At 38.8% G+C, this 24,228-nt stretch overlaps 1 protein-coding gene across 4 annotated transcripts in view; it reads left to right on the top strand.

Annotated features, from left to right (window-relative positions):
* The window catches only part of LOC131930735 (pancreatic triacylglycerol lipase), a 28,473-nt gene extending 6,287 nt beyond the window's left edge, over window positions 1–22,186 (top strand). For all 4 annotated transcript variants that reach the window (XM_059287333.1, XM_059287331.1, XM_059287332.1 and 1 more), the window contains exons 6-18: window positions 1,007–1,125; window positions 1,880–1,897; window positions 2,384–2,537; window positions 3,504–3,666; window positions 7,778–8,009; window positions 9,129–9,359; window positions 10,371–10,465; window positions 15,564–15,696; window positions 16,763–16,844; window positions 18,476–18,591; window positions 19,968–19,994; window positions 20,446–20,463; window positions 21,524–22,186. In XM_059287333.1, the coding sequence (XP_059143316.1) occupies window positions 1,007–1,125; window positions 1,880–1,897; window positions 2,384–2,537; window positions 3,504–3,666; window positions 7,778–8,009; window positions 9,129–9,359; window positions 10,371–10,465; window positions 15,564–15,696; window positions 16,763–16,844; window positions 18,476–18,591; window positions 19,968–19,994; window positions 20,446–20,463; window positions 21,524–21,636 (1,501 nt within the window). In that variant the 3' untranslated portion in view covers window positions 21,637–22,186. The remainder of the gene's footprint in view (window positions 1–1,006; window positions 1,126–1,879; window positions 1,898–2,383; window positions 2,538–3,503; window positions 3,667–7,777; window positions 8,010–9,128; window positions 9,360–10,370; window positions 10,466–15,563; window positions 15,697–16,762; window positions 16,845–18,475; window positions 18,592–19,967; window positions 19,995–20,445; window positions 20,464–21,523) is intronic.
* Window positions 22,187–24,228: the final 2,042 nt, after the last annotated feature.

Below are 24,228 nucleotides of genomic sequence, written 5' to 3'. Positions count from 1 at the left end.
TATATGGCTCTAGATTTTGCTAAAGAAGTGTAGAAATTATATGGCTCTAGATTTTGCTAAAGAAGTGTAGAAATTATATAGCTCTAGATTTTGCTAAAGAAGTGTAGAAATTATTTGGCTCTAGATTTCGCTAAAGAACTGTAGAAATTATATGGCTCTAGATTTCGCTAAAGAAGTGTAGAAATTATATGGCTCTAGATTTCGCTAAAGAAGTGTAGAAATTATATGGCTCTAGATTTTGCTAAAGAAGTGTAGAAATTATATGGCTCTTGATTTTGCTAAAGAAGTGTAGAAATTATATGGCTCTAGATTTTTCTAAAGAAGTGTAGAAATTATATAATCCAGGGTTTAAGTAAAGGAGTGTAGAAATTATATGGCTCTAAATTTTGCTAAAGAAGTGTAGAAATTATATAGTCCAGGGTTTAAGTAAAGGAGTGTAGAAATTATATGGCTCTAGATTTTGCTAAAGGAGTGTAGAAATTATATAGTCCAGGGTTTAAGTAAAGGAGTGCAGAAATTATATGGCTCTAGATTTTGCTAAAGGAGTGTAGAAATTATATAGTCCAGGGTTTAAGTAAAGGAGTGTAGAAATTATATGGCTCTAGATTTTGCTAAAGGAGTGTAGAAATTATATAGTCCAGGGTTTAAGTAAAGCAGTGTAGAAATTATATGGCTCTAGATTTTGCTAAAGGAGTGTAGAAATTATATAGTCCAGGGTTTAAGTAAAGAAATGTAGACATTTTTAGGCTCGAGATTTTACTAAAAAAAGTGTAGAAATTGTATGGTTCGAGTTCTTGCTAAAGAAGTGCAGAAATTATATTGCTGAAAAAGATGTAGAGAATATATGGCTCTTAGTTTGGATTTTCCACTATATTTTAATCCAGTATACTTCTTCTGTGCTTGTGCCAATCTAAACAAAACTCATTATGATGCAACAGCTGTAAGCACACCTAGTTTTAAAACAACTCAATTGTTTATGTATTTATAAACACGATGTGTTCCTTAGAGGTCTCACGGAATACCAGCGATGTCTTTTAACCATGGAGTGCCAGATGACCACCGATGAGAATGTGGTACACGGACGCAGGCTCAGGTTCGTCAAGCAAGAGCTGAAGATGCTATGTGGTAGGTCTGAGAAATAAGTGTGGTACGGCCTGGTCGAATGGTAGAGCTTACAACTGCTAACCCGAGAGTCTCGAGTTCGGATACCGGGCCCGAGAAGATCCAATGGGTACTTGAGTTACTTTAGGGAGAAAGGCGGCTGGTTTTAGCGCCGACAACTCTATCACTTTAAAATAGATGAACTCTACTTCCTCTGCCCCATGTGTCTTAGACCAGAAAGGGAAAAGATGATAAAATATTTATTGGATAGGTATTGTACAACTAAAGCTCATCTTCCAGACCTGGATAGTAGTTAGAGAGATGAAGTAGAGTTCATTTGTTTCTATGACCTCGACATGTAAGTTAACAGAGCGACCAGTTCAATCCCAAACACCTTTTCATTCCATCAGAGTTAGGACTGCTAGGTAGACTTGGGACGTCAGATGTTATCTGAAGACATTCGGGGCGGTATGTGGGCGCACTAGCCTTCGACCTCGCCATCCTGTGATGTTCTACACAGGGCTAGTAGCAAAACACAGTTATTTTACACAGGGCTAGTAGCAAAATACAGTTATTCTACACTGTGCTAGTCTTTTTTCTAGTCTTATAGCGTTAAACTCTGCACTCTTTGTTTTAAATATATTTAGATTATTTTTATATCAGTATGTATGTGTATATATATATATATATATATATATATATATATATATATATATATATATATATATATATATATATATATATATATATATATATATATATATATACTAATTTCTAGATGTTAACGGCCAATTGCGTAAGTAATTTTTTTTTGTGTATTGTCGTCGTTTCGATATATTATGGACTCCATACTAGTTACTTTTAATTTGGTTTTTTTAATAGTTACAAGTTTTGCTCACTTACATTTTTCTAATGAACGCTTTTAACATATTATATATATATATATATATATATATATATATATATATATATATATATATATATATATATATATATATATCGAGTCTTGACAATTATTAGCTGGCGGTCAAGACTACAAGTGATGCAATGGCACAACATAGTACACAACATATCAATGGAAAAAAAAAGAGAAATTCAAAATGTCGAAAATGTCGATCTTAAATTAACAAGTTATTAGTGATTGATAATTTATTACAATAAAATAATTACCACATCAATGTGCTATTTTCTATTTTTGTAAACTACAACTCATTTTTCCATTGTAACTTTAGCTTAATCACACTGTAACATTATTATTCCTTGGAGTTATTACTTGACACAGCCATGCTGAGGAAAGGTATCACCAGCAACATGATCTGCTACCACGCTGAGATTAATTACGGATGTTTTGACAACTATTCCCCGTACAACAACGCGAGGGGTTCACTGCCTGATCCACCGGAATCGTTGAGACCTAATGTCTTGTTTTATACGAGGTTGGAATTTTTCTATACATCTCTCCATCCATCCATCCATCCTCCTACCTATCCACATCCACCCCCTCATCCACCCCCTCATCCCCCCCCCTTCAACCATCCACTTATCCACCCACCCATCCACCCACCTATCCACCCCCACTCACCTACCCACCCATCCACCCACCCATCCACCACCGCACCCACTCGTCTACCCACCCATCTACCCACTCACCTACCCACCCATCTACCCACCCACCAACGCACCCATCCACCCACCCATCCATCCACCCACCCATCCACCCACCCATCCACCCACCCATTCACTAATCCACCAACGCACCCATTCACCCACCTATCCCCTCACCCACCCATCCACCTACCCACCCACCCATCAACTTATCTACCACCCCATCCCATCCACTCACCCACCCATCCGACACCCATTCATTTACCATACCATCCACTCACCAACCCTACCATCCACTTATCCACCCACCCATCTATCCACACATCCACTTTCCCACCCACTCATCCACTTTCCCACCCACTCATCCACCCAACCATCCACTCATCTACCCAGCCGTCCAACCAACCGTCTACCAAACCACTCATCAGAGTTGTAGCAACCCTTCCCGGCGCCCGTTGACAAACTTTTCGATTTGCACCCCCCCCCCTGATACTTTCGATTTGCACACCCCAACCCCCCCTCAATATTTCCATTTGCACCACCCCCCCTCACACTTTTGATTTGCACCCACCCCCCTCAAGATTTCTATTTGCAACCCCCTCGACCTTTCAATTTATTTTTCCAACCCATTTTGGCGCCCCCTAAGGTCGGCGCCCGTGGACATATGTCCCCCCGCCCCCCCCCCCTAACTACGCTACTGCCACTCATCCAACCATACACCCCTCAAACCTTCCACCAACCAAACAACATCTACCACATCAAACTATTTCCCTGATACCCTCATCACTTTGCCACAGAAATACCTCGTTCAGCGTGCCGATTGAAGTGGGCAACCAAAAGCTGAAAACAGTGACCAGCAGCCTAAAGGATGATCAAACGACATTCTTCATCACTCACGGATTCGGCACTGCCATAAACCCCAGTTGGATGGAGGAAATGAAGGACGAATTACTTGCCGCGGTGTGTATTTTAAAACAGGGGGTAGCACTGTAGAAACATCCGTTTTTTCTTTGCTTTCTACTTCAGCTACATCCGTTTTTTTCTTGACTTTCTACCGCCCCCCCCCCACCACCGTCATACCGCCCACTCTCATCACAAGCACACAACTGTTCCATCTGCAGATCTCGTCATTGAAAGTTGAATCACTTGCTATTTTCGTCACACGTCACGATTCACCAACTTACGTTCAACCCCCCCCCTTCCCCCCGTCACTCCTCACTATTCCCCACTTACACCCCCCTCCCCGTGTCATACGTCATGATTCCCCACCTGACTCCCCCCCCCCCGTCCCACGTCACGACTCACCACACTACGCACTCCACACTTCCACAGTAAGATTAATATAAATATATAAATAGATGTGAAAAAACCTTGATGTATAAATTTAGGAGGTAGGACGTTACAACATTGTTATTGCCCGGTAACCCCTTAGCTAAACGACCTGCTTGACCATAAATGTACAGTACAGAAAGGGGATAAGTGATTGCTGGGGGGAGGAGGTGGGGGGGGGGGGGAGGGTAAACTGCTTGGTTTTTTTAAATTGACCGTAGGAGGGGGATTTTCAGTGTGTGTTTTATATATATATATATATATAAATATATATATATATAAATATATATATATATATATATATATATATATATATATATATATATATATATATATATATATATATATATATATATATATATATATATATATGTGAGTTTATATATTTATATATATATATATCTATATATATAAAGCAAAGTGGTCAAGTGCCCGATAGGGCACTTCCCGGCGCCGCAGGCGCGTCAAATTTGGCACGATGGTGCCTTCGGGCAATAGAACACGAAGGCCGGTGACGGTTGGCCGAAAAGTCTACGGAGAAGGGGTCAAAACTGACCTCGACTGACCGGCGCCTTATATGGGCTATATTACGAAAAAAAAATTCCTCCGACGACCCCCCTTGAAATTTTGTGAGGTGGTAGGAGAACACCTTGGGGTGTCACAAAAAACTCGCCATGTCCGGGAAAAATCGGGAAATGGGTCAAAACTGACCAGTCGTATTTCCCTATATAATCTTTGTATTTTATGGGAAAAACAGAGGGTCATTTCAAAACGGATTTTAGGGCACTTACCCTGTTTACATCTGGCTAATTTTTGGCATGTTTATAGGTAAATGGCTTGACCGTAGGGCAGACCTGTCGGTCTTACTCAAAGCCCTCGACGAGGGCTAAAAAGTGACCGCGAGTGAAATTCTCTTTATATGAGCTCTATTACGAAAAAAAATTTCCTCCGACGACCCCCCTTGATATTTTGTGAGGTGGTAGGAGAACACCTTGGGGTGTCACAAAAAACTCGCCATGTCCGGGAAAAATCGGGAAATGGGTCAAAACTGACCAGTCGTATTTCCCTATATAATCTTTGTATTTTATGGGAAAAACAGAGGGTCATTTCAAAACGGATTTTAGGGCACTTACCCTGTTTACATCTGGCTAATTTTTGGCATGTTTATAGGTAAATGGCTTGACCGTAGGGCAGACCTGTCGGTCTTACTCAAAGCCCTCGACGAGGGCTAAAAAGTGACCGCGAGTGAAATTCTCTTTATATGAGCTCTATTACGAAAAAAAATTTCCTCCGACGACCCCCCTTGATATTTTGTGAGGTGGTAGGAGAACGCCTTGGGGTGTCACAAAAAACTCGGCATATCTGGGAAAACTTCGTAAAGGGGTCAAAACTGACCAGTTGTATTTCCCTATATAATCTTTGTATTTTATGGGAAAAACAGAGGGTCATTTCAACGCAGACTTTAGGGCACTAACTCTCTTTACATCTGGCTAATGTTTGGCATGCTTATAGGTAAATGGTTTGACCTTTAAGGAAAGCAGTCGGTTTGACTCAAAGCCCTCGACGAGGGCTAAAATGTGACCGCGAGTGAAATTCTCTTCATATGAGCTCTATTACGAAAAAAAATTTCCTCCGACGACCCCCCTTGATATTTTGTGGGGTGGTAGGAGAACACCTAGGGGTGTCACAAAAAACTCGGCATATCTGGGAAAACTTCGTAAAGGGGTCAAAACTGACCAGTTGTATTTCCCTATATAATCTTTGTATTTTATGGGAAAAACAGAGGGTCATTTCAACGTAGACTTTAGAGTACTTAAACGCAGTATATCTGGCTAATTTTTGGCATGCATATAGGGAAATGGCTTGACCTTTAGAGAAAACTGTCGGTTACACTCAAAGCCCTCGACGAGGGCTAAAAAGTGACCGCGAGTGAAATTCTCTTTATATGAGCTCTATTACGAAAAAAAATTTCCTCCGACGACCCCCCTTGATATTTTGTGGGGTGGTAGGAGAACACCTAGGGGTGTCACAAAAAACTCGGCATATCTGGGAAAACTTCGTAAAGCGGTCAAAACTGACCAGTTGTATTTCCCTATATAATCTTTGTATTTTATGGGAAAAACAGAGGGTCATTTCAACGCAGACTTTAGGGTACTTAAGCTCAGTATATTTGGCTAATTTTTTGCATACTCTTAGGTCAATGGCTTGACCTTTAGGGAAAACTGTCGGTTACACTCAAAGCCCTCGACGAGGGCTAAAAAGTGAACGCGAGTGAAATTCTCTTTATATGAGCTCTATTACGAAAATAAATTTCCTCCGACGACCCCCCTTGATATTTTGTGAGGTGGTAGAAGAACACCTAGGGGTGTCACAAAAAACTCGGCATATCTGGGAAAACTTCGTATAGCGGTCAAAACTGACCAGTTGTATTTCCCTATATAATGTTTGTATTTTATGGGAAAAACAGAGGGTCATTTCAACGCAGACTTTAGGGTACTTAAGCTCAGTATATTTGGCTAATTTTTTGCATACTCTTAGGTCAATGGCTTGACCTTTAGGGAAAACTGTCGGTTACACTCAAAGCCCTCGACGAGGGCTAAAAAGTGACCGCGAGTGAAATTCTCTTTATATGAGCTCTATTACGAAAAAAAATTTCCTCCGACGACCCCCCTTGATATTTTGTGAGGTGATAGAAGAAGACCTAGGGGTGTCACAAAAAACTCGGCATATCTGGGAAAACTTCGTAAAGCGGTCAAAACTGACCAGTTGTATTTCCCTATATAATCTATGTATTTTATGGGAAAAACAGGGAAATTTTAACACAATTTTTAGGTTACTTAATGTCTGTACATCATGCTAAGTTTTTGCATACACTAATATAGATGACTAGGCCGTATGGAAAAACTGTTGGTCAGACTCAAAGCCCTCGACGAGGGCTAAAAGATGATCTTGAGTGAAATTCTCCTTATATGAGATATATATATAAATAAATTGACGAACGATCCCCTTAATATTATGTGACGTCGTAGACCGACCATGGAGGGTAACAAAAAAACTTTAATCCCGTCGGAAACAGCCATTATAGTCGTTAAATATGTTCATATAATGTAATTTCTTATATAAGCAAACAATATAAGTAAACAATGACATACGTCATACGTTCAGTTTTCAAGGGAGGTAACGTTTTTGAAATTATTTTTTTTTCAAATAATTGTATACTATTTTAAACAGAAACAGAAAATGACGAAGTATAGCATTTGTTTTAGTACAAAATTGAGTTGTTAATTAAGTTAAGTAACCTAATTAAATAAATTAATTAATTTCAAAAGGCAGTGTAATATAAACTATGAGATATACTGTTCATGAAACCTGTGTAGTTCTAATTCCATTTTAGTTATACATTGCGTACTTTCCAGAAATTCTCTTGGAACGGAATGTAAATGACGAACAAAAACATTATTTTCTAAAATTAGCATTACTGTTTAAATTAAACTTATTAAAGCACTCCACACCCAATCCATCGCTAAATAATTAACTATTCAAATTCTCAAATGTTTTTTAAAAACCTAAGCGAAGCTAGGCAGTATGCCTAGTATATATATATAGAGAGAGAGAGAGAGAGACAGACAGAGAGAGACATAATGGTAATTGCATACATTAGTGTTTATTACTATTTAATGTTTTTATGCATCCAATAACCACCACCATTAGAACCACTTGATTTTCTATTTCCCTGGTCTAGAAAGAAGCCCGGGTCATTATCATCGACTGGTCCCATGGCTCGGCCATCCCCAACTACATGCAAGCCGCGGCCAACCTGCGCCTGGTGGCCAAGATGGCCAGCTTCCTGATCCAGGACATGGTCGAGTTGAATCTCAATTTGGCCAACGTCCATTTGATTGGTCACTCGCTTGGCGCCCACCTGATGGGTGAGGTGGGGAAGGCTTTTAAGGGGCAGATTGGCCGGATCACAGGTAGAAAAAAATCTCTTTGTTTTCAACTGTCAAAAATGTTGTTGATTGCTCAGTGTGAAAATATAGTTAAATGTTAGTCTATGAAGTGGTGGAGTGAAAAAGCACTCGTAATGTAAGTGGTAAAGATCCTTAGTTCAGAGGAGACTCGTATGTTTTTGTGACCTCGACATATGAGGGATAGTGCGGTCAGCACTATCGGTTCCACAAAGTGAGTCAGGTATCCATTGGAGCTGGGTGGTCCTAATGACCGAGACTGTTAACAAGAAAGTCTGCAACTAGGTTTGAGTCCTTAGGATATCACAGTGACCGTCATGCTCATCTGGTTACCTGAATATGTCCCACATAATCAATCTCGCTCAACATGCAGAGATCAAACAAATCCCATCCTCACCTTTATCTTTGTGCACTCATACTTCCCCTCCACGTTAAGGCAAATCTCTATCATAAGAGTCATAGGATGAACCAGTGGCGTAGCCAGGATCGTCTCAAGGGGGTGGGGGGGGGTCCAATTTTTACCCAGGACAAATTTTCGATTTGAACCTTCCCCCTCAAGCCTTCGATTTGCACCCCCCTTCCTCCCGCAAACTTTCTATTTGCACCCCTCCCCCTCAAACTTTCGATTTGCACGCACCCCCCCTCAAACTTTCGATTTGTACCCCCCTCATACTTTTTATGTATATACCGAGGGGTCTATGTGGGGGGTTATGACCCCCCCCCCTCCTAACCCCCCTGCCTACGCCACTGAGATGAACGTTTTTTTAACCACAGATATTACTACGACTTGAAAATCAAATATGGATTTTAGCTTTGTTCTGAGGCCTAAATAGCACATTTTTACAAGATATTTTCTCAACATTGTAGCTGACAATATGCATACAAGTTTATGCATATACACATATAAATGTGTATGCGTCAGTGTATATGTATGTGTGTGTGTGTGTGCAAATATATAAAACGTACAGCTCTTTAGTTCGATAAACACTTGTATGCCCACTTCATCACATACCCCACCCGTGTGAAGCCAGAAAGCCAGCCAAACAGTTCCTGAAGTAATAGTTCTGCCGTACCCTGGTCACATGACTGAGACTGTGACTAACGTATCGTCCCTCCTCTCCACAGGGCTAGACCCTGCTGCCCTCGGCTTCGATAAACTCAACGCCACCGTACGACTGGATCCGACGGATGCTAAGTTTGTGGATGTTATCCACACCGATATGGCGAGGCTGAGTTCGATATCCCTGGGGTTGGGCGCGGTCCAGGCTATGGGTCACGTTGACTTCTACCCCAATGGTGGCATGGAACAGCCTGGCTGCAACAAGAATGTCTTGAACCAATACCTCAAGGAGTTGAGTAAGTCTGTCTAGAATTGTTACACCTGGTTTGATTTTAAAAGAATTTATCGCCAAGACGACATCGAAAATATTGTTTTCAAAATTACTCTAACTTGGTTAGGGTTAAGATAAGGGCTATGATCAGTTTTGTTTAAGATCATTGATTGATTAATTCATTGATTCATTGATTGATTCATTGATTTATTTACTGATTGATTCACTGATCGATTCATTGATTGATTTATTGATTGATTCATTGATTGATTCATTGATTGATTGATTGGTTGATTCATTGATTGATTGATTCATTGATCGATTCATTGATTGATTAATTTCATTGATTGATTCATTGACTGATTCATTGAATGATTGATTCATTGATTCATTGATTGATTCGTTGATTTATTTACTGATTGATTCACTGATCGATTCATTGATTGATTAATTGATTTATTCATTGATTGATTCATTTATTGATTTATTGATAGATTCCTTGATTGATCATTGAATGATTGATTGATTGATTTATTGATTGATTCATTGATTGATTCATTGATTCATTGATTCATTGATTCATTGATTGATTCATTGATTCATTGATTCATTGATTGATTAATTCATTGATTGATTGATTGATTGATTCATCGATTGATTCATTGATTGATTCATTGATTGATTCATTGATTGATTCACTGATCGATTCATTGATTGATTCATTGATTGATTCATTGTTTGATTCATTGATTTATTCATTGATTGATTGTTTGATTCATTCATTGATTGATTCATTGATTGATTCATCGATTGATTCATTGATTGATTCATTGATTGATTCATTGATTGATTCATTGATTGATTCATTGATTGATTCATTGATTGATTCATTGATTGATTCATTGATTGATTCATAGATTGACTGGTTTTATTGACTGATTGGCTGATTGACTGATTAATTGATTAACTGATTCATTGTTTTATTATTTGATTGATTGATTGATTGATTGATTGATTGATTGATTGAATTACCCAGAGGAAGAAGAGTGCAACCACGCCCGTGCCATCTGGTTGTTCATAGACTCGATCAACACGGCGCATGCGTGTATGGGCTACGGCTGTGTGGACTACGTGAGTACACTTAGGCTAGGCACCACTCATGGAAACTCACTCGGTAGTCGAGTTCTCTACTTTAAAATCCTCACAAAACGGTCGTTCACAATTTTCTACTATAGATCAAACCACACATTATGACTAGGTTAATAGTTTTTTTTTTTTTTCAAACGTGGCTGTCATATTGCAGATGAAGTAGAGTTCATGTTTTTAACCTAGGCATATAATGGAAAAATGTGCGCAGTTATATGCGTAGCTTTCGTTAGAGTCCCTAATGTTAGTCAGGTGCCTATTAGAACTGGATAGACTCAGTGACGTCATTTGGGCGGTTCCTGGATCCAAACTCGAGACATCAGGCTAGCGGTCCTACGCTCTACCGTTCGACCATCACGCCCCATGACTAGTTTAAAAGAGTCTACACACCGTCTACACACCTTCTACACACCGTCTACACACCGTCTACACACAGTCTACACACAGTCTACACACCGTGTACACGCCGTCTACACACCGTCTACACACCGTCTATACACAGTCTACACACCGTCTATACACAGTCTACACACAGTCTACACAACGTCTACACACCGTCTACACACCGTGTACACGCCGTCTACACACCGTCTATACACAGTCTACACACAGTCTACACACCGTGTACACGCCGTCTACACACCGTCTACACACAGTATAAACACTTTCTACACACCGTCTACACACTGTCTACACACAGTCTACACACCGTCTACACACGGTCTACACACAGTTTACTGACCGCCTACACACAGTCTACACATACTCTACACACCGTCTACACACCTTCTACACACTGTCTACACACATCATACACACCGTCTACACACCTTCTACACACTGTCTACACACATCATACACACAGTCTACACACCGTCTACACACCTTCTACACACTGTCTACACACATCATACCCACCGTCTACACACTGTCTACACACCGTCTACACACATCATACACACATACCCACCGTCTACACACAGTCTACACATCGTCTACACATCGTCTACACACCGTCTACACACATCATACACACCGTCTACACACAGTCTACACACCGTCTACACACCGTCTACACACTGTCTACACACATCATACACACAGTCTACACAACGTCTACACACAGTCTACATACAGTCTACACACCGTCTACACAGTCTACACACAGTCTACACACAGTCTACACACCGTCTACACACAGTCTACACACATCATACACACAACCTACAAACAGTCTACACACCGTCTACACACCGTCTAAACACAACATACACACCGTCTACACACATTCTACACAGTCTACACACAGTGTACACGTTGTCTACACACCGTCTACACACCGTCTACACACCGTCTACACACAGTCTACACACAGTGTACAAACAGTGTACACGTTGTCTACACACCGTCTAAACGCCGTCTACATACAGTATAAACACAGTCTACACACTTTCTACACACCATCTACACACCGTCTACACAGTCTACACACCGTCTACACACAGTTACACATCGTCTACACACGGTCTAAACACAGTTTACACACAGTCTACACACAGTGTACATACCGTCTACACACCGTCGACACACGGTCTAGACACAGTTTACACACCGTCTACACACCGTCTACACACAGTTTACTGACCACCTACACACAGTCTAGACATAGTCTACACACCGTCTACGCACCGTCTACACACTGTCTACACACACCATACACACCGTCTATACACAGTCTACACACCGTCTACACACAGTCTACACACAGTCTACAGACAGTCTACACACAGTCTACACACCGTCTACACACCGTCTACACACAGTCTACACACCGTCTACACACCCTATACACACAGTCTACACACCGTCTACACACAGTCTACACAACGTCTACACACGGTCTAAACACAGTTTACACACCGTCTACACACAGTTTACTGACCGCCTACACACAGTCTACACACAGTCTACAAACAGTCTACACATAGTCAACACACCGTCTACACACCTTCTACACACTGTCTACACACATCATACACACCGTCTACACACTGTCTACACACATCATACACACAGTCTACACACCGTCTACACACAGTTTACTGACCGCCTATACACCGTCTACACACAGTCTACACACCGTCTACACATAGTCTACACACCGTCTACACACTGTCTACACACATCATACCCACCGTCTACACACAGTCTACACACCGTCTACACACATCATACACACATCATACACACCGTCTACACACAGTCTACACACCGTCTACACACCGTCTACACACCGTCTACACATCGTCTACACACTGTCTACACACATCATACACATCGTCTACACACAGTCTACACACCGTCTACACACTGTCTACACACATCATACACACAGTCTACACACCGTCTACACACCGTCTACACACCGTCTACACACCGTCTACACACAGTCTACACACAGTCTACACACAGTCTACACACCGTCTACACACAGTCTACACACATCATACACACAACCTACAAACAGTCTACACACCGTCTACACACCGTCTAAACACAACATACACACCGTCTACACACATTCTACACAGTCTACACACAGTGTACACGTTGTCTACACACCGTCTACACACCGTCTACACACCGTCTACACACAGTCTACACACAGTGTACAAACAGTGTACACGTTGTCTACACACCGTCTAAACGCCGTCTACATACAGTATAAACACAGTCTACACACTTTCTACACACCATCTACACACCGTCTACACAGTCTACACACCGTCTACACACAGTTACACATCGTCTACACACGGTCTAAACACAGTTTACACACAGTCTACACACAGTGTACATACCGTCTACACACCGTCGACACACGGTCTAGACACAGTTTACACACCGTCTACACACCGTCTACACACAGTTTACTGACCACCTACACACAGTCTAGACATAGTCTACACACCGTCTACGCACCTTCTACACACTGTCTACACACACCATACACACCGTCTATACACAGTCTACACACCGTCTACACACAGTCTACACACAGTCTACACACAGTCTACACACAGTCTACACACCGTCTACACACCGTCTACACACAGTCTACACACCGTCTACACACCCTATACACACAGTCTACACACCGTCTACACACAGTCTACACACCGTCTACACACGGTCTACACACCGTCTACACACCGTCTACACACAGTTTACTGACCGCCTACACACAGTCTACACACAGTATACACACAGTCTACACATAGTCAACACACCGTCTACACACCTTCTACACACTGTCTACACACATCATACACACCGTCTACACACAGTCTACACACCGTCTACACATAGTCTACACACCGTCTAAACACCTTCTACACACTGTCTACACACATCATACACACAGTCTACACACCGTCTACACACAGTTTACTGACCGCCTATACACCGTCTACACACAGTCTACACACCGTCTACACATAGTCTACACACCGTCTACACACCTTCTACACACTGTCTACACACATCATACCCACCGTCTACACACAGTCTACACACCGTCTACACACCGTCTACACACCGTCTACACACCGTCTACACACAGTCTACACACAGTCTACACACAGTCTACACACCGTATACACACATCATACACACCGTCTACACACAGTCTACACACAGTCTACACACCGTCTACACACCGTCTACACACCGTCTACACACCGTCTACACACCGTCTACACACCGTCTACACAACGTCTACACACTGTCTATACAAGTCTACACACAGGCTACACACCGTCTACACACCGTCTACACACTGTCTACACACATCATACACACAGTCTACACACCGTCTACACACAGTTTACTGACTGCCTATACACCGTCTACACACAGTCTACACACCGTCTACACATAGTCTACACACCGTCTACACACCTTCTACACACTGTCTACACACATCATACCCACCGTCTACACACAGTCTACACACCGTCTACACACATCATACACACATCATACACACCGTCTACACACAGTCTACACACCGTCTACACACCGTCTACACACCGTCTACACATCGTCTACACACTGTCTACACACATCATACACATCGTCTACACACAGTCTACACACCGTCTACACACTGTCTACACACATCATACACACAGTCTACACACCGTCTACACACCGTCTACACACATCATACACACAGTCTACACACCGTCTACACACCGTCTACACATCGTCTACACACTGTCTACACACATCATACACATCGTCTACACACAGTCTACACACCGTCTACACACTGTCTACACACATCATACACACAGTCTACACACAGTCTACACACCGTCTACACACCGTCTACACACCGTCTACACAACGTCTACACACCGTCTACACACAGTCTACACACTGTCTATACAAGTCTATACACAGGCTACACACCGTCTACACACCGTCTACACACCGTCTACACATCGTCTACACACTGTCTACACACATCATACACATCGTCTACACACAGTCTACACACCGTCTACACACTGTCTACACACATCATACACACAGTCTACACACCGTCTACACACCGTCTACACACCGTCTACACAACGTCTACACACCGTCTACACACCGTCTACACACCGTCTACACACATCATACACACCGTCTACACACTGTCTACACACCGTCTACACACATCATACACACCGTTTACACACAGGCTACACACCGTCTACACACAGTCTACACACTGTCTATACAAGTCTACACACAGGCTACACACCGTCTACACACCGTCTACACAACGTCTACACACAGTCTACACACAGTCTACACACAGTCTACACACAGTCTACACACAGTCTACACACAGTCTACACACCGTCTACACACAGTGTACACACCGTCTACACACATTCTACCGATAGCATACATTTGATAAGCTGGACAAAGCAGCGAATTCATAAATCGTTGAGTTGTATTGTAACGTTACTCATCGGTTGGAATCAACAACATGAATGTTCGTGATTATTTTTCTCTCTCTCTACAGACCGACTTCTTGAGCGGAAACTGTGGTTTTAACTGCTATAATAAGAACTGCAGTCACCTAGGGATGTCGGCAAGCCCAGAAAAAGGACTTGGGAGGATGTACCTTGCTACTAGTGCTGCCTCGCCATACTGCGGTAATGGCCCTTTGTGGTTACTGGTGTTGTGTGCCCTTGGTGTTGCTGCCCTTTAAAAAACAATGGTATTAAAGATAGGCATGGCTAAATATTTCAGATTAACTAGTATGCTTCCTTGTAACGATATTTACCCACCTGAATATTTGACTACTTCGTTATTTTTTTTTTACATATAGTAAACAAAAGTATCATAAATACTGTTAGTCTGGTTTCTCGTTTTTCGACCAATATTTTTTTTTGTGTGGGCTTGACTCAGCCCTAATAAAAACCCGAACCGAAGCAAACACGAACGAGCAATGGCTTAACTGTAATATAATTAATTCATTATTTATCCTAGATTTCAGTAAAAACATGTCGTTTATTTGTTTTTAAAATTAAAACTAAAAATTATTATTATTCATTTTTTTATAGTGGTTCTACACCCTTATGCAAACTTATCCAATGCAGTTGATTAGGAAGAACTATACGACAAAAATTTCTAAAAAAAAACAAATTAGCTACTCTTTTATTCACATTTAAAAAGAAAAAAAAATCAATACACGTTTATTTATTTACTTGGGCATGTACATTTACGTTTAAGTAGATACAATTTGAAAACAGTTTAGAGAGTAAAACGTAACCTCGTGTAAAAATCTATTATTTGATGTAACATACATTTAATTAATTGTTTTTAATGATCTTATCCCAGGCTGTTTTTCCTAGACTCAGAGGCGTAGCAAGAGGGGGGGGGGGAGGGGCGGGGTCGCGGAACGCACCGGCTGACACCATCTAGGGGGGTGACACCAAGGCAAAAAATGGCAGAATATATGGAGAAAAATGATAATTCCACTTAATTAAGTGATTAATTCGAGTGTTAAATAGTGCTTTAAGAGGTGCAATTCGAAAGTTTGAGGGGGGGGGGGGTGCAAATCGAAAGTAGAAAGTTTGTCCTCGGGAAGGGTCGCTACGCCTCTGGAAGGTGACACCATTAAGTGCCGCACCGGGTGACACCCGACCTCGCTAGACTACCTGTAAATCTATAACGTAACATACATTTAATTAATTGTTTTTAATGATCTAAACCCAGGCTGTTCCTCCTGGACTACCTGTATATCTACTATGATCGCCGAAAACGAACGAGCTAATGCTACTAATGAGAATATTTGCCAGTAGGTTTTTAAATGTGTACTTATGTCATTAATTTTAAAAAAAATAATTAATTGATTAAATAATTTAACTTTTGGTTGGTTAACCAACAGAAATTACACTTGTCTCGTTCGACTCCTCTATTTAAGTAAAATATCGCATAGGTTTTTGTTTTTAAAGATCAATCTTTACCCCTCCCCTCTCTCTCTCTCTCTCTCTCTCTCTCTCTCTCTCTCTCTCTTTCGTAGACCCTTTCGTCCTCTTTCGAGCATTTTCAGCTTTTCCATTCTCCTATTTCATCCTCTTTCTGGATATCTTTCTTTTTCTCTTCTCTCTTTGCATGTTTCCTTCTATTTTTTCACTCACTCCCTTTATTTTTGTTCTCGTTTTGCCATTTCTCTCTGTTAAACGTGGGACCACCCCTCCCCTAATGTACACTCTGAGATTTTGCAGCTGTACTGAGTTGTTAGTATAAGTCGCAGGTGGTCGATTGGGTAGAGCACATAACTGCTAACACGAAACTCTACAGTTCAGACCTGGGCTGGTTTCCACATAGGCCTATCCTGCTATGCTGCGTAACATCCTGATTTTGGAGTCAAAGAACTGCTGACCACAAAGGTTGTACACGGAACCATTTTCACCATCTTTTATAAATTTTATAAAAAGTTGCCTAAGGAGGAGGCTTTATTAAAATTAAATGGCAAGACAAGATAGAAAAACCAAAACTTTGTCAGATGTTTGTACAGGAAACTTTCAACACAAATGTCAAGGCAGTGCTGCTCTATGGCTCGGAGACTTGGAGGGTTACGAAGTCAAATACTGATAGGTTAAAGGCATTCGTAAACAAATGCTTACGACATATACTTAAAATAAGATGGCCAGACAAAATATCAAATAAGGACCTGTGGCACATTTTAAAGTAACAGCCAATAGAGAAAGATATCAAGGCCCGTAAATGGGTATGGATCGGACACACGTTAAGAAAAGATAAAGAAAACATCGCATAACATGCTTTGGACTGGAATCCCCAGGGAAAAAAGGAGGGTGGGCCGGCCGAGGAAAACCTGGAAAAGAACGGTTGAAGAAGAGGCGAAAACAGCTGGGCTCACATGGGCACAGATTAAGGTAGCAGCCCAAAACCGAGTCCGCTGGAGATGTGTGGTAGCAGCCCTTTGCTCCCCAGGGGCCACAAAGGAATGATGATGATGATATACAGGAAACAATAGAAAGGCAAATCATAGAGAGAAAAAAACGTTGGATTGGACACACGCTTAGGAAGAACGCTGGAAATAAAGCCAGGCAAGCCTGGAGGGGAACCCCCAAGGCTAGCGACCCAGGGGTCGACCCAGGGAGACATTGCGACGTAGCGTTATCGAGGAGGCTGAAAGGAAAGAAAGGAATTTGAAACAGCGAAAAGAATTGCAGTAGACTGTGGAGAAGTGGACCTTTTTTTAAGTGATATCGGCATATGAAAATGTTATGGTCAGCACTATACCCAGCCATTACTTTCCCAAACGTAAGTCAGGTATCCATTAAAGCTGAATGAACTCAGGACTTTGTACGGACTCCAGCCCGGGATCCGAACTCGAGACTTTCGTGTAAGTTGTCGTACGCTCTACCACCCGACCATACCGTCCCCTCCCTCTTGTTCTAGGCGTGTCACTGATGTGTTCGCGTGTGTGGGTCAGAAGTGTCACATGGACAACACTCTGAGGGCCGGGGTCGTGGACTTCTTTAACCGGCACGTACAGCAGGTGCCGGCAACATGCGGTGAGTAGTACTGGACGTAGTACTCAAATGCTGGGGGATTTATTGAATAGCCTGTTAAATGATGTAAGTAGTTCTCAACTGCTGGGGGATTTATTGAATAGCCGGTTAAATAATGTAAGTAGTTCTCAACTGCTCGGGGATGTATTGAATAGCCGGTTAAATGATGAAAGTAGTTCTCAGCTGCTGGGGGATTTATTGAATAGTCTGTTAAATGATGTACGTAGTTCTCAACTGCTGGGGGATTTATTGAACAGCCGGTTAAATGATGTACGTAGTTCTCAACTGCTGGGGGATGTATTGAATAGCCTGTTAAATGATCTAAGTAGTTCTCAACTGCTGGGGGATTTATTGAATAGCCTGTTAAATGATCTAAGTAGTTCTCAACTGCTGGGGGATTTATTGAATAGCCTGTTAAATGATGTACGTAGTTCTCAACTGCTGGGGGATTTATTGAATAGCCGGTTAAATGATGTACGTAGCTCTCAACTGCTGGGGGGTTTATTGAATAGCCGGTTAAATGATGTACGTAGTTCTCAACTGCTGGGGGATTTATTGAATAGCCGGTTAAATGATGTATGTAGCTCTCAACTGCTGGGGGATTTATTGAATAGCCGGTTAAATGATGTATGTAGCTCTCAACTGCTGGGGGATTTATTGAATAGCCTGTTAAATGATGTACGTAGCTCTCAACTGCTGGGGGGTTTATTGAATAGCCTGTTAAATGATGTACGTAGTACTCAAATTTAGCGGGATTGATTAAATAGCCGGTTAATTGCTGTATATAGTACTGAAACTTAGTGGGATTTATTGAGTTACCGTTAAATGCGGTAAGCAGTACTCAAATTTAATAGGATTTGTTGAATTGTCTATAAAGTCGTTATAAGAAGCTAATAGAAACACTGAGCTATATAACATTCTGTTTCTGAGGGTGGTAGATAGAGTAATTTACCCGCTAGGCCCGGGGTGGGGATGCTTCGAATACATGGGTGGCCAGTGATTTTTTTTTTTTTTTTTGTTTTTTTTTGTTTTAGTAATCTGTGAATTCGTTTTTATCCAATCATTATCTAAGTAAATTGAAAATTAGAAAAGTCGGAGGGAATGAATTTATCTAAAAAAAAAAGAGAAAAATCGCTTCTGGCTCAACGTTGAGTTACAATTTTAGGCGACCAGCACACCCACTAACCAACATATAGACATTTTCATATAATATACAGCGTATAATAATAATAAGATAGTTAAAAACAGTCATGTCAACCAGTTTTAAAAGTCACTTTATTTTATTTACATATCATAGTACAGGGTTAGATTGCACAAATGTGTAAAGCATTTGAACTCAATGTCAAATCTTAACTTTATTTTTTCATATTTGTTTTCAGTTGAAATGCAACTGGAGAAACTTGAAGGTGACAATTTTACTTCACACATTATATCGTGTCACGTGATGTTTACATTTTTTTTTACTTGGCCACATCATGTACAATCATATGTTGTTTACTTTTTTACTTTAACAAATTATATGTTGTTCCGTTTTTAAGCAACCACTTCATATAGTGCCATATCTTAAAATTCTTTTTTTAAACTTACACGTTATATAATTATAATGCAAATATTTGTTTACAAATTCGTTGAATAACTAACACAGATCTATATTTATCACCCTATATGTATATTATGTGTATAGACTACACGTATGTATGTTAATTTAGTTGTCTAAAAAATGTGTTAACCATCAGATTGTGATGTTATGTTTGTTTTGTTGACTTCACTTTTTTGACTTTTGTGTAGAACCTATATTTCTGTTCATGCTTTGAAACAGAGCAACTAATTTTTGTTGTTTTTAAATGGTTTTTTCAGAGGAGCATAAAGATATTGGTGAGTCATTTATTTTTTGCTTATTTTTCTAAATAATGTTTGGTTTAATTTAAACTTGAAATGTGAATGTGGCATAGGCTTGCGAAGATCGAAATACTCTAAGGCTTAGTCGAAACTGGCCAACAACGTCTACACGCTAAATAAAAAGTTTAGGTGACGTTAGAGTAGGACGTCTAAACGGTTCTCAGAAAAAATACACAATCGGAAAACTGCGCAACGGAAAAATGCGCAAATAGAAAATTACGCAACTTAAATATACTAATACAATTTCATTGTGTATAATTTCTAGGATTTATGTTTTATTTTGCTACAATGTACTATTTATTAATATCTATAAATGCTCGAATTAATAACCCTAAAATACTGTTTCATACTTTTTTGTGCGTAGTCTTCCGATGCGCAGTTTTGCGTTGAGCATCTTTCCGGTCACCCATTTAAAACATATGGAATTTAACTGCACGGTTTTATAAGTAAAAAAACTCTCCAAACTGAAAAAAAAGCAGCTCATTTTGTTTACATATTGTTAACGTTTCATTTTTTTTTTGGAAGATTGAAACAAAAGAGTACAAGTTAGAATACATGTCATTTACTTCAATTAGTTTCACTTTTAACTTTTTTTATTTGCTTGCTGGCTTATTCTTTATACTATTTTCCATTTTGCTTGTTTTAATTTTCGATTGATCCCTCTCCTATAGACAATGATTTCCTTTACGACAATGATTTTGTGTCCATTTTTTCCTGTGAATTTTTGTTCTGTGGCTTTGTGAAGTATTTTTTAAATTTTACTATTTCTCAAGCTTACAAAAATCACTACCCCCCCCCCCAAACCACAAAACTTAAAGCAGTTTAAATATAGTTTAATCAAAAAAAAATAAAAAAAAAACATTATTTACTATTCAAAAGCATATGTACACATAATTGGTTAAAAATAATTTAATGTGTCTTTTTTCTTGTATGATACCTGTAATGGTTTTGATTTAATTTAAATGTAGCTGAGCTGCAAAGTATAAATTATGATTAAAATATATAAAAACATTGAGGAATATTTTTACTTTGATAGGTAACTTGGGAGCTAACTATGCATCACTGCTAAAGGCGAGCGGGTTTACCATCACAGCCGGCCTTGTAGCTGTGTACCTCATGCTTTCTTCAAGGAGTGGAATTTTAGTTTGAAGAGAGATCACTCAAGATTTTTTGTTTGATTTTACATTTTTAGTTACATTGTGGTAAACGAAGTGATCAAATTTTTACTCTATCCAAATTAAATTTCATTCAGAGTCGTAATAACACGCTCATAAGCCAAAGGCTGAATGGAGTTTTTGTCAAAACCAAGTTTATTTTTATTTAGTAGTAGTATTTTTAGTACGTAGGCCATTTTTTAATTGGATTTTTTTTTATTTAAAAAAACTATCAATTCAGATTAAATAGCTAATACAGCTAATACTATTTTAACATTCACCAATGTTATTATTGTCTAATGGTATCATTTTTCTAGTCAACACTACTATATTCACAATGTTTTTTTTCAATAATGCAAAAATTTGGATTGCGTTTACAGTTTAATGAGCTTTCTTAACAATGGTTTATCCAATAATGCTAAAGTATGCATAATGTTTACAGTAAACTGATCGATGGCAGCGATCCTTATCATGTTTAATGTTTAAGCTTAACTTTAATATGCAAAACATGTCTATTGAAATGATCCTAATTGCAGAAAAGAAAGAAAATAAAAAAATATTTCAAAATAAAAATTAAGAGAATATTGTTTATTTCGGTTGATTTAATAAAATGTATCTGTGTGCTAATTTTAGAAACTTTCAAGCCCCATGAACGACGGGATTGTGTAGCTTATATCCAGTGTGTAATGTGTGCGATATATTTTTGGAATGACTTTTTAACAAGAAGCAGTTTTACAACAGCACATCCAACTTTACCTGCAATTACACGCATAGCCTCCAGTGTGTTATTAATAACACAAAAGATGGCCTTACCTCCATAACAGAATGCTTACAAACAAGAATGTAATAACTTCCTCCTCTCCCCCATCTCTTCCAGGATGCGCTTTTCTAAGCACGAAACCGGAAACGATTTTAATTACAGGTCGGAAGGCAATCAGACGTGACTTCGACTTAATGAAACTTCCTACAAGGGATGTCTCCTCGTGATGATATAGTTTTTTTTTCTATATGTGGGAACTAGACTGACGAACGGAACTGATAATCACGTCTCGAGGTTTAAGTGTTTTTTTTAAATGTATAGACATTTAAACAGATAAGTTATTGTGTATAAAGGACGAAATCTATGAGGAATGGTTGTTCTGTAATAAAGTGATAGAGAATTTATGTGGAAATTATTAAACTAGCGTAGTTTTTGGTAAATTTGCTATTACGTTATTATTAAACGTAAGGATAAAATATCATGAAGCAAGCTATAAACTCTCAGTTAGATAGGAGCTTAATCTGGTTGTTGTGACGCAGATTGTATTTACACCAAAACAAGCACTTGAGAGAAGTTGAAAAGTGGTACGGATATAAAGCTAAGGACACTTAATTAACACCCACTTTAGTATTCACGTTGTTGAACTCAGCGTACTCTTGATATTGCTGATTCAGTTTTCTGTATTTGAATATTACACTCTACAAACTGTGCGGATCACTGTATCATCGGAATGTGAAACAACAATTTCAACAGTTTAATTATCTATATAAAATTAGTACCTATAGAAAAAATTGAAAAGTACAAAGATGGTTTTCACAAGACACTTATCAATGAATCACATACTAATTGTTTTTAATGTCGAAATATGTGTATGAATATTTTCATGGATTGAATCGTTGATTACCATCCTGTAGTGTGCAATATGAATACCACAAATAAATTTGACAAATATTACAACAATAGTGATATATATTTATAAATAAATTATATATATATATATATATATATATATATATATATATATATATATATATATATATATATATATATATATATACATACATATATATATATATATGTCTATATATATATATATATATATATATATATACATACATATATATATATATATATATATATATATATATATATATATATATATATATATATATATATAAATATATATTTATATATATATATATATATTTATATATATATATATATATATATATATATATATATATATATAAACATACATATATATATATATATATGTCTATATATATATATATATATATATATATATATATATATATATATATATATATATATATATATATATATATATATATATATATATATATATATATATGTGTGTGTGTGTGTGAGAGAGAGAGAGAGAGAGAGAGAGAGATTGTGTGTATGTCAAGTATAAATTAAAAGGGTTTGTCACAAAACATATTAAGATTTCTGAAGAGACAAGTGATCGTATGTGTTCTATTTTATACAAATATAATAATTATGTGTACATCTCCTTATTGCGTATGCATTTAGAAGCTCATTTTTATATTCTCAATCCACTATATATATATATATATATATAGACATATATATATATATATATATGTATGTATATATATATATATATATATATATATATATATATATATATATATATATATATATATATATATATATATATACATACATATATATATATATATGTCTATATATATATATATATATATATATATATACATAGAGAGAGAGAGAGAGAGAGAGAGATTGTGTGTATGTCAAGTATAAATTAAAAGGGTTTGTCACAAA

Source organism: Physella acuta, unplaced genomic scaffold, assembly GCF_028476545.2.
Source record: "Physella acuta isolate Inbredline_101_S28 unplaced genomic scaffold, ASM2847654v3 ptg001832l, whole genome shotgun sequence".
Classification (NCBI taxonomy): Eukaryota; Metazoa; Mollusca; class Gastropoda; family Physidae; genus Physella; species Physella acuta.
This window is presented reverse-complemented; position numbering and strand designations above follow the sequence as displayed.